The sequence below is a fragment of the Clarias gariepinus genome, chromosome 8 (genome assembly GCF_024256425.1).
Source record: "Clarias gariepinus isolate MV-2021 ecotype Netherlands chromosome 8, CGAR_prim_01v2, whole genome shotgun sequence".
Classification (NCBI taxonomy): domain Eukaryota; kingdom Metazoa; phylum Chordata; class Actinopteri; order Siluriformes; family Clariidae; genus Clarias; species Clarias gariepinus.
The window spans coordinates 20,002,169-20,017,942 of record NC_071107.1 but is presented as its reverse complement, the minus strand read 5'-3'; the positions used below and the strand labels follow the sequence as shown (position 1 = coordinate 20,017,942).

Genomic DNA, 15,774 nt, shown 5'->3' with positions numbered 1-15,774 from the left:
TGACACTAAAGCATTGTTTATTTAATGATTTAAGAAGTAAAAACAATAACAACCAACTGTGCAGCTTAGTTAATTCCATTAAGCAAAGACAACATTTTCTTCAGTAAAAAGAAAAAAGAACATTGTTTAGCAGCAAGACACTGAAAGCTCAATTTTAAAACCATGCATCTGTAGGATAGAGAATAAACTAGTGAAAGGGTAATACATAACATAAAAAATAGGAGAGGGACCTGAAAAGAAGACTACTGGAATCAATTTCATCATTCAAGAAAGCTGAGTAGTATACATTGTCTACCAAAGATATGTTTCTTTAAATGGCATCGATGTCAAGGTCATCCTCCTCCTCAGTTTTCTCTGGCTGAACAGTCTCCACTTTCAGCTCACGGGCAGAAGAAGAGTATACAACCTGGAGGGCAAGAAGGAGAGTTCTAGATCATTAAGAGCCAAGGCCTGGCCTGAATACAGTTTTAAGCATAAGTAAAACTATATGTTTCCTAAAACTCTGTACAAAAAAAATAAAATAAAAATAAATTCCAGGACACCTGGGCCCATGTTTAAGGTACACCAAGTAGAGTCAGTGTGGTAGAAAACTCTTAATATGGAAACTGATACCCTGTGCTCAGAGTGCTTTCAGGTTAGTTTTCAGCCTGCACAGGTGACTTCAAAGACAGATTTATAGTTATGTTGGTCTGTTTTATGACTGTAAAGAACTTATAATTAACTTAAAAGAATATAATTGTTTAATTTAATTTGCAAACTCCACAAGATTTTTAATATTGGCAAAAAAAAAAAAAAAACCTTATAGCCAAACGTTGGTTTCCCATAAAAAGTTTCAAAGTATGGTGTTTGAATTAGATTTACTAATACATTTACCTCTACATTCTCATCATCTTCCTCCTCCTCCTCCTCACTCCCCTCACTCTCCTCTTCTGCCTCCTTCAGCCATTTGACAAAAGGAGCAGCCTTAGCATGGATCTCCTTTGCCAGCTCTTTAGAGACGTATTTCTTTGACACCTTAAAAATAAAGCCACATGCTTAAATTTCTAACACAAAAATTATATTACAGAGCACTTTGTCATCTGCATGTGTGTGCACTCACCTTTTCAGCCCATGTGAGAATGACATCCTCCTCTAAAAGGTCAGCATCATATAGGTCCTTTAGTATGTTTGGAACTTTAGACAAGAGCTGAGTTTGGTGCAGCTTCACCACACACTCAAAGCCTCCCAGAAGATATTTCTGAGCCTTCTTATCATTATGGCAAAACTGCAGAGATAAAAAAGAAAAAAATTTTTCCCCCTTTTAAAAAATTTAGTTCTATAGGAAGGGAGGGGGGAAGGCACAGTTCTATACACACACAAAGAAAGAGGGGCCTACAAAATGTATATCCATGTCCTTTAAAACTCAAATTATAAAAGCCATGTGTAGGCACGACCATCAGAAGAGATATTTCTCATGTTGAAGTGTGTATACATTTTTCAGCCACTCTGTATATGCACATTTCACCTAAATTCAGAATTTTCAACCTCAGGCTACAAAAAAAAAAAAAGTAAAGGCCCCCTCAGAATTCAGACTGAAACACTCAGGAGTGTTTAGTGTTGCCGATTTAGCGACTTTTCAGACTGCCTTGACAACTTTTTTTTCAAAAAAGCACCCAACGACAAATCTAGCGATTTTTGGACAAACCTTAGCAACTTTCCAAATGTCGCCAGTACTGTCCTGTAAGCGCGAGGTCTTGCTTTCCCGATACAGTTACTCATCTCCCTGCTCTGATCGGTGAGCGCTAGCTCTGGCTGAAAGGAGTAGCATATTCCTGTGACCGCACGGCAGCTGACATAGATGTGAATGAGCTGCGCATCATAGGATTAGGGAAAACTCGCAGAATGCAAATACGACGTAATTACGTCATCAATATGCAAATATGACGTCATCTAGCAACATTTGGCGACCTTTCCAGTAGACTTTGGCTACTTTCCATTGAAAATTGTAATGTGCTTTTTTTGCATCAGGTTAGGTTTTTGCATATAAAATTCGGTGTTCATTGCATTCTTGTAGTCCTTTTTTTTTTTTTTAAGGAAATGGCAGCAAATGTGTGAAGTGAAATACTGGCTAAAACTGAAGCCCATCATAGCTTGCCATGCAATCATTTTAATTACTTTACCAAAAGTTGGGGTGACTTACACGTAGAAAGTGGCGTTTGTATTTTTTGATCTGCTCTCTGATGTTTTCATTAAAGAGCAGTTCACTCAGGATAAGTGGCCCCATGGCCCTCACATCCAGACGCTCTGCTTCAGCCAGAATCTCCTTGTCTGCAGAGCATATTGTGCCATTTTCTCTCTTTTGCTAGAAGTGAAATGCAACAGAAAAATAATCCACTACTAGCCTTTATACTTAATTATTTATTACAAAATTATACAACAAAAGCAAACTATTCCTAAATCTTTTTTTTTTGTGTTTTTTTAACACTAGTCTTCATTGTTTACCAAGTACCCATCATCCAAAGACAAGACACTTACTTTGACAAAATTATAAAACAAGTTAACTCGATCCTCAAGGGTCTTCTCCAGGTCATCTGAAAGAGTCAAGTTCTTAGCATGGTCACTGATCTCCTCCATGCGCCGACGTTGGGCCTCCTCAGTGGTCTCCTCTGCCCAATCTTCATCATCTTCATTACCATCCTAAAAAAGGGCACATTTTGGCTGAGGAAGGTTTCACATTTTAACCCAAAATCTTTTATTTTAGGTATGAATCCTTTTTATTAGAAGTAGGGCTGCAACAACTAATCGATAAAATCGATAATTATCGATAATGAAATTCGTTGTCAACGAATGCCGTTATCGATTAGTTGGGCTGCGCACGTTACTGAGAAGCGCGACCCCAAGATGCACAAATACACACAGCCGCTCGCACGATGGAGGTTACAGAAGCGCCGGCAGGAAAAAGCGCGCGCCCCGAGTCCTCCAAGGTATGGGAGCGATTTACATTAAACGCCTCTAAGAAGACGGTAACCTGCACGCTATGCAAGACCGAGCTTTCATGCACCGAGCTTAGCATGTCATGCACAAACACTTAAAGAGAAAACGTGTTGGTGTTACGGATAGCGAAACGTCAGCAGAGTCAGTAAAAACTGTATCTCCATCGTGTAAAAGTTGTATAGTTTAAGTGCTTTTAGTTTAAACTGTTTGCTAACTTCGGGACAGTCGCGCGCTAGATCTGTTCACGTGCTACTCGCTAGCATCACATTGCGCAATCACCTCATGAGCAACAGTGATTAGTTACATGGCGCTATTTTAGATCAGCTTAATTTACACGGTGCAAATAACAGTAGAATATTACATTTAGTAATTGTGATTTTCAGCGAATGCAAATAACAGTATATTTGTGACTATTAGCTTTTTGCATTTCTACAGTTTTTTTATAGTCCACTACAAAGTTAACTTGTAATTTACTGTGGTTTTACTTATGCATACATCATTTTATTATACAAAATTACATTATTTTAGCTGTTTATATCTTATCAACTGAATATATCAGTGTATTTTTTTAACTATATATATACTGTATATATTATATACTACATTTCATTTAAGGTTTAAAATGTCCAAATTAAACATTATTAACTCTATATGTGGCATTTTTTTAAAGTTTATTTTTATACATAAATAATACCCTGATTTATGTTTTTTTTTTTTAAATAGTTTTAAGCGAAATATCTAATGAAAGAAGCAGTTAGGTTTTATCCGATTAATCGATTAATCGAAAATATAATCGCCCAACTAATCGATTATCAAAATAATCGTTAGTTGCAGCCCTAATTAGAAGCAGTCCTGATTTAACCTCTGCTAAAGATGCATAAAAAAAAAAAAAACATGATGTATTCTGTAGACTAATGACCATTATCCAAGATAAAGACATAAAAGTCACTTACCACAACCCCTGGAGCATCAATTTCATTATGGTTCCCAGCATCACTGCCTGAGCCATTTTCCTTGTCCTTCTTTCTGTTCTTTTTTTCCTTCTCTTTCTTCACAGACCCACTATCACTCTCTACATTTGTGGTGATTAAAAAAGTAGGGTGATTAAATTGCAGAATTGACTACATACTGCAGTACTTACAATTTAACACTTCTCCATTTTATATATAAAAAAATTCTCAAACTTACAATGTCAGAAAAACTAATAATTAACTTTTATCTCAGCAGCGAGATTAAAATGAACTCACCTGGTGGATTTTTAAGGATGAATGTGCATAGTTTGTGCCGAGTGTCTAGCATACCCCGGTAGCCACAAGCCTTACAAGAATTTCCAATAGTTTGTTTCTTTGGATTAACATGCTGAAAGACACATATTTAAAATGTAAACTGAAGGAGAAAAATGTAATGCATCATGAAATTTAGTAAAAGCAAGCGATATGGTTTAAGTCAAAGTGATGCATACGCTCCTACTTACCAAGTCGGTCTCCGGGTTGTCACATTCAGGGCACAACACAAACTTCCGTATAAACCCATCAAGCATGTCCTGCAACTTATTGGCCTCGTGAGAACCATTCACTATATAGCGGTCATTTTTGGTGTCGAATTGTGTCTGTGCTCCAAGCTCACATCCAAAAAATTTGGTTGGATCTTAAGGTACAGAAAAATATTGTTAGAAATGAACTGCCCGACAGACAAACTAATCATAGTAGGACAAACTGGAAAAATCAGATTATTACACATGTTCATAAAGAGTCTACATAAATAAAATAATGATACTAAAAATAAAAAACATACATGTTGGTGGTCGATTTAGTGCCTTAGCAACATCTACCATGTTGACAATGACTGTCTTTATTCCATTCCCTTTGCCCTCCACCTGTTCAAAGAAATTAAACACTCACTGTAAGATGAGAAGAACAGAAAAAAAAAGAAGAAAGAAGAAAAAAATCTGGGAAAAAGTACCTTGGCAATCAGACGGGGCATCTTGTAGCGGTAGAACTGGTCCGACACATTGCGGTTGACGTTAACAGACATTTTGAGTGACCTGTGGCACTATCAGCAAGATAAAAAGATCTTGAACAGGGATTTTTGGGTATCTTCTGTCTGGAGAAGACGGGATGACATAAACGACTGCAAGCGTGCTCGGTCTCTGACATGAAAAAGATTTTGCCACAGAGGCTGCAGGTTCCTTGCTCTTGGTCTAGGTTTACACCGCTCGCGTTCCAACAGCTGCGCAACAGCTCTGAAAAAGAGAACACATTTTAATTAGCCAAACAGGAGTGCACACAGTGTTTAAGAACTCTTTTGTTAGTATGGCAATGTGAAAAACTGGTTTTTTAAATACCAACTATGATATAATTTTTTTCTTACATCAACCATTTCCTCCAACCATTTAAACAGATCTTATTTAAACTCAACATACATTGAAAATAATATTGGCACAGCAACTCTGCACAGAGGTACAGTGAACGAAAGAAAACATTAACTAAGTCTAAGCAAAGTTGAGACACTCTACGAATAACAATCCTTGTGCTCTAGTTACTGCTAGCAATGGACATACTGTTCAAGGGTCATATTGATTTTGGGCAGCTGACCGAACATCATGAATACAGCTCTGTTTTAGGGGAAAAATAGAGACAAATCCATTTCTCATGTCTGGGTGATCGTTTAACTGTATGAAGGTAAAATAAACTGAATTCACTTATTTGCACAAAGCATTTGGTATCAATTGCTATTTTACCCAATATTATGTAATGTTTTATTCTCAGGTAGAAATGACCAACATCACCTGTGTAATAAAAATGAAAGAAGGTTTAGCAGATGGAACTTTTCATATTCAATAGATTAAAAATAATCAAGCACATGCTTGTGGTTCCTCTTGACCAGACTTCTAAATGTAAAAAATAAAATCTAACACGATTAAAGGGTTTCACTCGCCCGTGAGTGTTTCAGTCCCTGGGCTACTCACGTCCTTTTAGCTATTTTTGCGAACATGCAGAAACCATCTGATTTTCACTTCCTTCCCAGTGGAGATGGTAAGGTCGAGTACTCGGTTTCTTAAATAATAAAATAAAAAAAAACGTAAACGCACTGAACTGTGGGAAGTGGACTCCACTCGTTTTTCACCGTGGTGCAGAGTGCGTCATGGCAAGGCAAAGCTAAGCTAAGCTAGGCTAAGCGTGCTGTACGTGCGCCACCACAGTGCACACACAGCATACAGGACGCCATTTTGATCAGACTTCTTTGCGTCATTCACACCCTTTAAGATTATCAAAAGGTAAATGTGTATGTTGGTTGGCAAACACTAACAATTATAACAAAAATTACCGAGCATTTACAATAATGATCCGAGATACTCTTCATACTGCTTACCGTTTCCGTAAAATAAAGACATAAACACAACGCTAGTCGTCCAAAGACGGAGTGAAGGACTGATAGTCGAGCAAGAGTTGAGTTATTGGGTCGTGATCCAAGAAATGCAACTTGACACAGCTGTAGATAAACGGGTCAAGGCAAAAGAGCAGGTCCAAAAAGGATACTTGTATCTGAGAAACAAAATAGAAACAAATTATATCGTGAATCAACCCCAGAAAAGCTCAATATGGCTAACGTTAAGTGAGACTGATCTGAAATGGCAGTAATGACGACTTAGTAGCTAGCTAGTTTATATAACCAGTGAGTTAGCTAGCTGTGAAAAACACAACTACGTCTAAAATACTTTGTCATGGTTAACAATTCAATTATTTAGAACGAAAAAATGCAAATACAAATGTACAATTTCAGTAGAGCGAGATCATCCGCTATTCTTACCTATCCAGAACCTTCTTTGCGTCACTACGCAACAGCACAGTACCTTGGAAACACGACGGACACTGGATGACGACCGAGCTCGCCTCTAAGCCCCGCCCCACCAGGCAGCTATTGGACGAGCTTACACGCCGTGACACATTGTGCGTCTTGAGTGGCCAATTTAAAGGCCAATCATAATCCTATCTCATTTTCAGGATTCGCCATTAATTTTATAACATACATACAATCCAACGATTAGGAGATTCCCAACTTCCTAATTATCCAACGAAACCACAAACAACCAGTGAAGAAGTCTAATGGATGTATGTGTTACAACCAACAAATTACTGAGAATCTTTTCCTTTTTAGTAGATAGAACCTGCCTATTACTGTACATAACATTTAATTAAACCCTCTAGGTACTGTACTTGCAAATTGCTTCTATTATTATTATTAGGGCCCAAGCACTATAGGGTGCGCAGACCCCTCTTGTTTTCCAAAGGATTTTCACCCCACCCTTTTTGGCTTTTGGGGGGTTTTAACATGCTCAAAAATTCATTAAAATTGGCAGACCGGTTGGAATCTGCTGCCATTAGGATCATTGAGTGTCAGGGTTTCCTCACATGAGACTTTGGTGCATAGCTCATACACACTTACACAGCTCATACACACAAAACTTGGTACACATTATAGCTCATTGAGCCAAACAACTTTCGCATGAGTTCAACTCAACAGGAAGTCAGTTATTTTCGGTTGTTCGCAAAAACACACCCGATGGATTTTGATATACTCCTCCTAGGGAGTTTATAAAATTCTGTGTGGCATTATATTTAGTGACATTATATTCAGTGACACATTCAGCGACATCACGTTAAGTGACATCATAATGTGATGCTTTTTTTCCAGCATCTGTGGCCTATTCTACACATGTACACGTCACAAATGTTAACACTCACACATACACATTTCACACACGCACGCACGCACGGATTGCACACATGTACACAACTGACATCGGCCCTATACAGTATGTGAAGTGTGCAAGTTGTGCAGTGCACCCGGGCAGCGATGGCTTTTTGTAGGTCTTAACATGCTTAAAACACAAACAGATTGTGCAGGGCGCAAGGGGGCAACTAGGGGCCATGGAGGCAGGGCAGGACTGGAAAAGAATTTCAGGCCGGGTAGTCCCACACAAACCCAGGCCATCCTATGCACCCAAATACATTTAGAAACCATGTACAGCCTTATTTTTCTATCTATACAGCTCTGGAAAAAAATACTATAAAAAATATTGTTTAAAAAAATTATCATCAGTTTGTTTTTTTCTTACAGGTGCATGTGTTGGTAAGATAACCAGTTTTGTTTCTTTTTTTAACTGCTGACAATATTTCTCCTTAATTCAAAGTATAACTATTGTTATTTAGAGTGTATATTTAAAGGAAATTACAACATCACATAAAAATAACCCAAGATCATGCAGTATTTGCAGACCTACTAAAATTAATTTAAATGCAAATAATGGTAAACCAATTGTGTTAAGGTTTTGGCTAAATAACATTAAGAAATCATTTTTGGTGGAATAACCCCAATTTGCAATTACAGTATAGCTTTCACACATTTTGTCATGCTGCCGACCAGTTTTTCACATTGCCATACTGTATACTGTATATACTGTACTGAATATACAGGTATATATAAATATAGTATTGTTTTTAGATATAGTATCTTCACTTTGGTGCAAAACAATCACCTCATTGTAATACGATTGTTCAGAATCTAAACAAATATGTGTTTATTTATTTATCTTTAAATGTCTTAAAGGTACCCAAATGGGCAAGACAATACATCTATTCCAATATGTTTAAACAAATGATTATTTTCTTATTTTACTTCTACCTGTCTCAGTCCCTGGCTAAATCTGATGTGTGATCACTGCACCAGGGTTAGTGCTAGGCCGGCTGTCTCCACCTTACATTAATTTGAAAATAAGAAGGAAATAAAGTTTTAAAACTCACGAATAAGCACACATAATCTTTTAAAAGGTAAAATCAGAATGTAAAACCTGACTTTATGACTGATTTTTGTTCATGTCTGCACTATAGTTTATAAAAGAATGTGATATTTTGTGTCTGATAATATACTCACGTAACTTTAAAATAAATATTAATGCATTTTAGCATATAATATTTTAATTGATAAAACATTAATATTAATGTATTTTAGCATATAGTACTTTAATTGATGATAGTATGGTGCTACATCTAATAATTATGTTCAAATGAAAAAAAGTGCAAAGAAAAACCTACAGTCATTTACAGATGAAACTGACCCTGAATAAATCTGAAATTGTGCAACATTTCTCTGCTTCCTCTAGTAGTGCTTTTTTCTTGCGTGCCCTTTTCTTTTCTGCTACATCTGCCCATTTTTTCTCCATACTAGCATGTCTGTTTAAACACTTTGCCACTCTGGGAAGACGCGGAGCGAACATAACGACACTGGTCAAGACTAAGCACAAAAGAGCATTTCCACATGAACAATGCGGAGATTGGGAGTAAAAAGATGGGTAGCCTTAAGAAAACCCCTTCTCAATAAGACTAATTGGAAGAAATGCTTCATTTGGCTAGGGAGCATAAAGAATGTACTGTGGAGCACTGAGAAAAGGTCGTGTAGTTTTATGAGTCCAGACTCACTGTAGCCTGTTAGTTAGTTGCCATTGATTTGTTTTTGTTAGTCTTGTAGGTTCATTCCCCCTTCCTAAACTCCCTATGGTCAGAGCAGCTTCTCCTTACACCTGTTCATGGAATAGCCACAGAACTGATCTCAGACCATTGACCAGGGCCCCAAGAAATGCTTGTGGGTCCCTGCCTGGATCCAGAACCCATCAGGGAGTTTCACAGGAACGACAAGCAGAGACATTATTGTCAGGAACCATTTCTAGAGATGGGCTGCTAGACAAGAGGTGCGTTTCGGTTGACTTAAGGTTCCCTGCGAATGATACTGTACAGGGTATTCAGCCATGTTAAGTGTAAATCCAGACTGCAGAGAGCTAAATGGTGTATGGAACAAATGAACGATAGGTCTTCACTTTCTCAGAAGTGGACATGGACAAATTTCTCATCAGTCACTGTGCCTCGCTGGAGCATGGAAAAAAAAGAAGCTTGAAAAGTGATTTATATTGAGAACGACATAATATTAATAGGACACAATAATTTTACATTTAATTTAATTAATAAATCCTAACTACCATATAGGCCAGTAATCTGTAAAAAAAAAAAAAAAAAAAAAAAGCACAATAATAATTTTCCATACATCTTTAAAGTTATTTAATTCCTTACGACTTATACACATTACCAATCTTTTTATAATGTATCGGTTTTTGTTTTAATAAATAACCAACATTTAATTTACGTAGTGTGAAATTTCAGCAACAGATATCGGAGATATTTATGATACCAGAGTAACGCACGGAGGAAGTGACGTCTGCGCAGGTGAGTTTGCGTTGTCGTTCGAATGGTGGAATTCCGTCGAGGGGAGTTCCCTTAACTGAGTAGGGAGTACATTTTGAAGTACAATGTGGAATGAAACACAGAGCCGCCATGTAGGCAATCAGGCGAAATGCTTGACACCTGCGCTGCATTCAAAGCGTGCTGAGTGCTCCTCACTCCCCACCCCCTCTACAGGGAAAGTCGGTAAAGGGAACTTCCCTTGACAAAATGAAAAGAAAAGCAAAAAATAAAAATAAAAAGGTGTGCTGGAAAGAAAACAAAAAAGAATGCTGAAAAGAAAGGTGGAAAGAAGAGATGTGTTAAAGAAAGATGTCTGTTAAAACAAAAAATAAGAGACGTCTTTGAGTTTTGGTTATATTGCTCTGCAAAAACTTGTGTACTTGTGTGTACTGAAAAAGGGTTTCAGTTAAGGTAAACACATCTCTCAAAGCTTGGGATTTTTTAAAACAGATATTTTTGATGATAGAAAGCTTTGAGGTAATGGGGAAGTACAGTTGCTATGGCTGGCATTTGCATTTGGATGAAGTGGATGAACCTGGTTGGTCAATATCTGGGGAATACCAGAGCCCTGGGTGTGTAGTTAAGCTGGCTGCTCAGACATGGGGATAATAAACAATGTTTGCCACAATCATAGCTCATGATAACTTAGTTGCAATCACAGCCTAATAATAATAATAATAATAAAACACTGAATACACTCAGAAAGTTTGCAGCAGAGAAGACCAGCAAGAAACATGCCGAGGCCTTTTAGAACCTTGAACCATTTTTTTAAGAAAAAATATCAAGATGGGCAAGAAAAAAGTTTGGTGAGCCACATGATCTCAGGTTCTGCTGATGGTAAGTAATGTTCATTTATTATCATTTAGTATTGTCTATCATTAAGTTATCTGATCCAATGTTGATAACGCAGACATTATGATGAATAAAACAAAGAGTATTTCAATTAATTGTTGCTTTCCATGTATCCCAAGAATTAAAACTGATTAGAGGGTTATCAGATATATTTTTGAAATAGATCATTGCTTTGATTTGATAAATATATTAATCTAAGTTGTTATTTTTTTCTCTTGAAACCAAAAGTATATCAAATTTAACTTAGCAGCTTTATTTGCCACATTCCATTTTATACAACTGTATGATTTGCAGAAGATCCAAGACGACAAACCGGTATTCTCACTGACCGCCAAGACTGGTGCGCTGAAGACTCTGTTCCACCAGTTCTCACAGATGCACTTACTGGGGACATATATTTCCAGGAGCTAAAAGATGCAGCTGAACAGGTGAAACAGTTGAAGAAACAGAACAATGTCTCATCTGGTGGGAATAGCGACCGTGGCATCTACGCTCAGTGTGGGTTAAAAGAGTACCTCAGAACAGTGGAAACGTTCGTAGACAATCACTTTCCTGAAATTCCAACAAACTCACAGCCACTCATTGAGGACTACCTGAATGATGCTATGAGTTTTATTTACAATAAGGTGACTTGCTTAGTTCCAGTCTTGGAGGATTCACGACTAGTGAGTTACCTGGTTGACAGTTATAATCGCCACCTGTTTGACATGTTGCGCTTGTTAACGAATAAAAGTTCATCAGTAAAAGACTCCTTGTTCCTGCTACAGTGGGTGAAGAATACATACTTTAGGTATGTAAATTATCAAAATAATTATCATGAGTCAATATGCTTGGATAGTACATAAACATATTGCATGACTTTTCATCATTTTTTTAATTATGTATGATTTCAGTCAGGACCATGAAGGATGCCTAATCAAACAGAGGGGGGTACTCAGTGTATCAGACCCTTTCTTGCTGTCTGACTGGTTGGAGTACTCAAAGCAAAAACTCCTTACACTTGTTCAAGAGGATATCTCAACCACCCTGCACAATATCTTGCAACATGATGACCCTAAGAGTATTTGTGAAGACAACAACGAGGAGACTTTCATTCAAGTTCAACTTGATGTTATACAGGTACCTGACAAATAGGGCATCACATTTTTGCATACACATACTCTTGAGGAATGTCATGGATGTTGCCAACATTAATAACCCACCCCAACGTCTCTGTCTCTGTAAAGTGTCTTAATGCTCATATTCAGGCAAGTAAGACAGTCAGCCATACAATGCAAAAAGCTGTACAAAGACTTTGTTGCGATGAACTTCACAATTTCATACAGAGGTAAGTTTATTAGATTTTCTGTCCTATACACCTAGACACCTTTTTTTTGTTTGTTTTTAACATTACCATAAATTTAACTGCTTATGTACTAACAACTGTTTCTTGGCAGGTATGTAAATGCACAAAGGGTCGATGAGGCATCTTTATCACATGATTTCAGGATAATTTATACCTGTAGGCACCTCAGGTGAGTTTAAAAGATAATCCATGCAAAGGTTATTGTGTAACAATCTAGTTAGCCGGGTAAAGAGCCTACAATTTAAATAAAAAATTTAATAAAATGAACGGAATCCACTAAACACTTTTGGTCAGTCTGTGTCAGTCCACTGTAAAATGTCAGTGGATTATCTGAAGCACTCAGACACAGTTCTGTTAAGTCTACCTACCACATCATTTCCTAAAGAGAGACATTTATAGTGGTAGTAGTGGTATTGTATAGGTGAGGGCTGCTTTTTAATATACTTATATGTAACCTATGATAGACAATTTCACCTCTTAAGCTTAAAATGTTTCTTTTCATGCAGGTCCTATGCTCTAAGTGTTATTGATTTAAACAATAACACAGATTCATCCACTCTTCTATTGTTAAAAAACTTGGAGACTCAGTCTTTATCCAGTGCACAGCAGCAGTTTGCAAACATAGCAAAGGTGAGTTCTTCATGTGTAACCCAAAAAGATCAGTACTATGAAAGAATTCCCAGGACAAAAGTGTAATGCACAGGAAAACCTTAAAGCAAAAATAATGCAAACACAGTAATATATGATGCACATTATATTGTGTTACAAACAGTGCTTATTACAGTTCTTATATTAAGTGTTTATTACATTTTAAAGTTTAACATTTTACAATTTCAGGAAAATATAAAGAAGTATTTCAGCGAAGACGATAGACATTTGAATGATATGATAATCATAATTCAAAACATAATTGCAACTTTTCCACAAATAGAACAGGGAAATGAGACAAAAGAGGTATGTATACTGTAATAATTTCATTTTTAAATCATATAATTATTATAATATTCTAATCACTTACTCAACTTTATTTTAGACCAATTTAGAAGGAGTTTAATTTTAAATGTTAGCCGAAATATTCTGTGTAATTTGTCATTCAATGACTTTTCCTTTTTTTTTTTTCTAGCTTATTGTAAAAGCAGCATACCACAGTATTACTAGATCATACCTGGAGTGTTTACTGCAAATGAAGTACAAAAAACTGGAAAAGAGATGGGATGATGTGGAAAAAAAGATAATGTGGGATGCTGAACAATTTCACTCTCTCTTTGCAAATCAGGTGAAAAACACAAATGTTAATACAGTGGAATGTATTGTATAAAGTATAAATGTTTTACCAGTAATGCTGCACAAACACTTTTTTTCTCTAAGCACCTCTAAATACACAGTTATGCAAGTAATAAAAATAAGTGTAGAATATTTTGTAGTGTATAAATAAAACAAAAGAGCAGTGATATATTTCAGCTGATTAATTTTAAACATGCCTAATTTTGATCTATAAAATACTAATCAAAGCAAATACAATGTTTTTCAACAGAGTGGAAGTGATGATAAGCAGAAAACGCTCCTGTTAAAAATGGGTGAGATTTTACAGTGTCATAATGCAGATACTCTTAAACTTCTATGCGCAGACCTGTACATCACATTCCCTAAGGAGAGGTAAATTTATACACTCTTATGTACTAACTAATGAATTGTAATCTATTATTCAGTTTGATACATTTCTGGTTAATATAAAGTTCTAATTTAAAAAAATGTTATTTGTAATTTTGGAAGTGAGGCGTACACATCTGCCCTACTGCGTTGGAGAGGAAAATTGCCAAGACGACAGATTAAGGAAATAATTAGTGTCAGTAGGGAAGCTAAAGACTACATCAGAAATATAGACCATGTCAGACCCCATTCATTGTGGTGCTGTCTTCGATGAATATAAACACAAAGCTGATGATCCATGAAAGGCCCAAGACTTTAATATGTACTGTATATGGGTGTTTTTCCAAAAGCATTACTGTAGAAACAAATGTGGAACTGATTAAAGGGTTATAAGAAATTATTTAAAATATATTTTACTTTTACATTCCTGTAATTATTAATTAAATTTATTTATTATTTTATAATAATAACAACAACAATAATAATAATAATAATAATAATAATAATAATAATTATTATTATTATTCCAGTATTCCTATTCTGGAAACTCACATTCTGAAAGATTTAAGATTGTATTATACCATAGGAGGCCGAATGCTTTGGCATAGTTATTGCATAATTTTTCATTATGTTTGCTTACCTTGTTTACACAGGTGTTTGTTGAATATCTATTTATGCTTGCATATTATAAGCTTTGACAACTGATTTGTTTAAAAACAAAAGTTTCATGTTTTTGTGTCATGTAGTAACATTTGTTTTAACTGTATTAAAACAGTGTGAATGTAATTAAATAAATTTTACATCCATATGCAGGGTTTGTTTTCTCTGATTTATTACATTTAAAAAACAACAACAACATGAAGCATTTAGACCTTTTGCGCTAATTTCTAAAGTGAACAAGAAAGGCAATTTTTATTCCATAATCTCACTTAACTAGCTATTTCAAATGGACCATCTCTTTGAGGAAACTCACAGCTATTCCCACTAGAGGGTAGTATTGTAGAAGTAGACTTAAACTAGCTGTAAAGTAAACAAATAAAGGCAAGATTGATAATACCCAATGCATATAATGTTTGCTTACAGATACAGGTTAATTCAATTCAATTCAATGTTAGATAGTCCCTGATGAGCAAGCCGAGGGCAACAGTGGCAAGAAGAGATGGCAATAGGAAGAACTTTTGAGGGAACCCATCCTCATATGGGTGAAACCGAAAGCAGGAATTTATCTGCCTTTGTACTGTGTGTTAGGTGGCAGGCAGTTTGGCTATAGTAGTTGATGTTAATTAATGTTAATATGGAGTCCAGGTAGTTATTGGAGACTATCGAGTGACTGCAGCCAAGTCAAAATGATACAACAGATTCTGTTACAACAGATTACACTGACACATTTCAAATAAGCAAACTGTCCAAAAACCTGATGTCTATGTTTTTACAATAATGCCATGGATGGCAGGAACTCTGTGTCTCTGTAGCATATATATTCAACAATCTTGACATAGGGTTAAAATGGACACAGTTACTTTATAATGTTTTATTATCTTAGCTAGCACAAACATTTGCTTTAAACAAACTCAAAAACTAATGAAAGTGTTGCAGTAATCTCTAGCTCTGTTAAAAAAAAATAGTATTTTAGGTTGGGCATGGTTAAAAAAAAACACA

The 15,774-nt window shown here is 36.1% G+C and overlaps 2 protein-coding genes across 2 annotated transcripts; one reads left to right on the top strand and one right to left on the bottom strand.

Annotated features, from left to right (window-relative positions):
• On the bottom strand, positions 1 to 6,889 carry LOC128529382 (eukaryotic translation initiation factor 5-like). Its single transcript, XM_053502861.1, has 12 exons — positions 6,784 to 6,889; positions 6,346 to 6,518; positions 4,936 to 5,215; positions 4,768 to 4,849; positions 4,448 to 4,620; positions 4,221 to 4,332; positions 3,927 to 4,045; positions 2,515 to 2,676; positions 2,180 to 2,341; positions 1,100 to 1,264; positions 874 to 1,014; positions 1 to 406 (listed from the first exon to the last, which is right to left on the bottom strand). The coding sequence occupies exons 3-12, from the start codon at positions 5,005 to 5,007 to the stop codon at positions 311 to 313; spliced, it is 1,284 nt and encodes a 427-aa protein (XP_053358836.1). The 5' UTR covers positions 5,008 to 5,215; positions 6,346 to 6,518; positions 6,784 to 6,889; the 3' UTR covers positions 1 to 310.
• A 4,485-nt stretch (positions 6,890 to 11,374) lies between these two features.
• On the top strand, positions 11,375 to 14,532 carry si:dkey-196h17.9 (uncharacterized). The gene is made up of 9 exons (XM_053502748.1): positions 11,375 to 11,910; positions 12,014 to 12,239; positions 12,347 to 12,447; positions 12,557 to 12,634; positions 12,972 to 13,095; positions 13,303 to 13,419; positions 13,589 to 13,741; positions 14,000 to 14,121; positions 14,239 to 14,532. Exons 1-9 carry the CDS (start codon positions 11,726 to 11,728, stop codon positions 14,387 to 14,389), a joined length of 1,257 nt encoding a protein of 418 aa, XP_053358723.1. The 5' UTR covers positions 11,375 to 11,725; the 3' UTR covers positions 14,390 to 14,532.
• Positions 14,533 to 15,774: the final 1,242 nt, after the last annotated feature.

Bases quoted from the DNA above. Each gene is read 5' to 3' on its own strand.
- LOC128529382 (XM_053502861.1), bottom strand. From the start codon at position 5,007: ATGTCTGTTAACGTCAACCGCAATGTGTCGGACCAGTTCTACCGCTAC. The intron at 4,621-4,767 runs GTATGTTTTTTA...CTGTACCTTAAG, and splicing joins ACTAAATCGACCACCAACAT to ATCCAACCAAATTTTTTGGA. The intron at 4,046-4,220 runs GTGAGTTCATTT...CCACAAATGTAG, and splicing joins CATCCTTAAAAATCCACCAG to AGAGTGATAGTGGGTCTGTG.
- si:dkey-196h17.9 (XM_053502748.1), top strand. From the start codon at position 11,726: ATGAGTTTTATTTACAATAAGGTGACTTGCTTAGTTCCAGTCTTGGAG. The intron at 12,448-12,556 runs GTAAGTTTATTA...GTTTCTTGGCAG, and splicing joins CTTCACAATTTCATACAGAG to GTATGTAAATGCACAAAGGG. The intron at 14,122-14,238 runs GTAAATTTATAC...TAATTTTGGAAG, and splicing joins ATCACATTCCCTAAGGAGAG to TGAGGCGTACACATCTGCCC.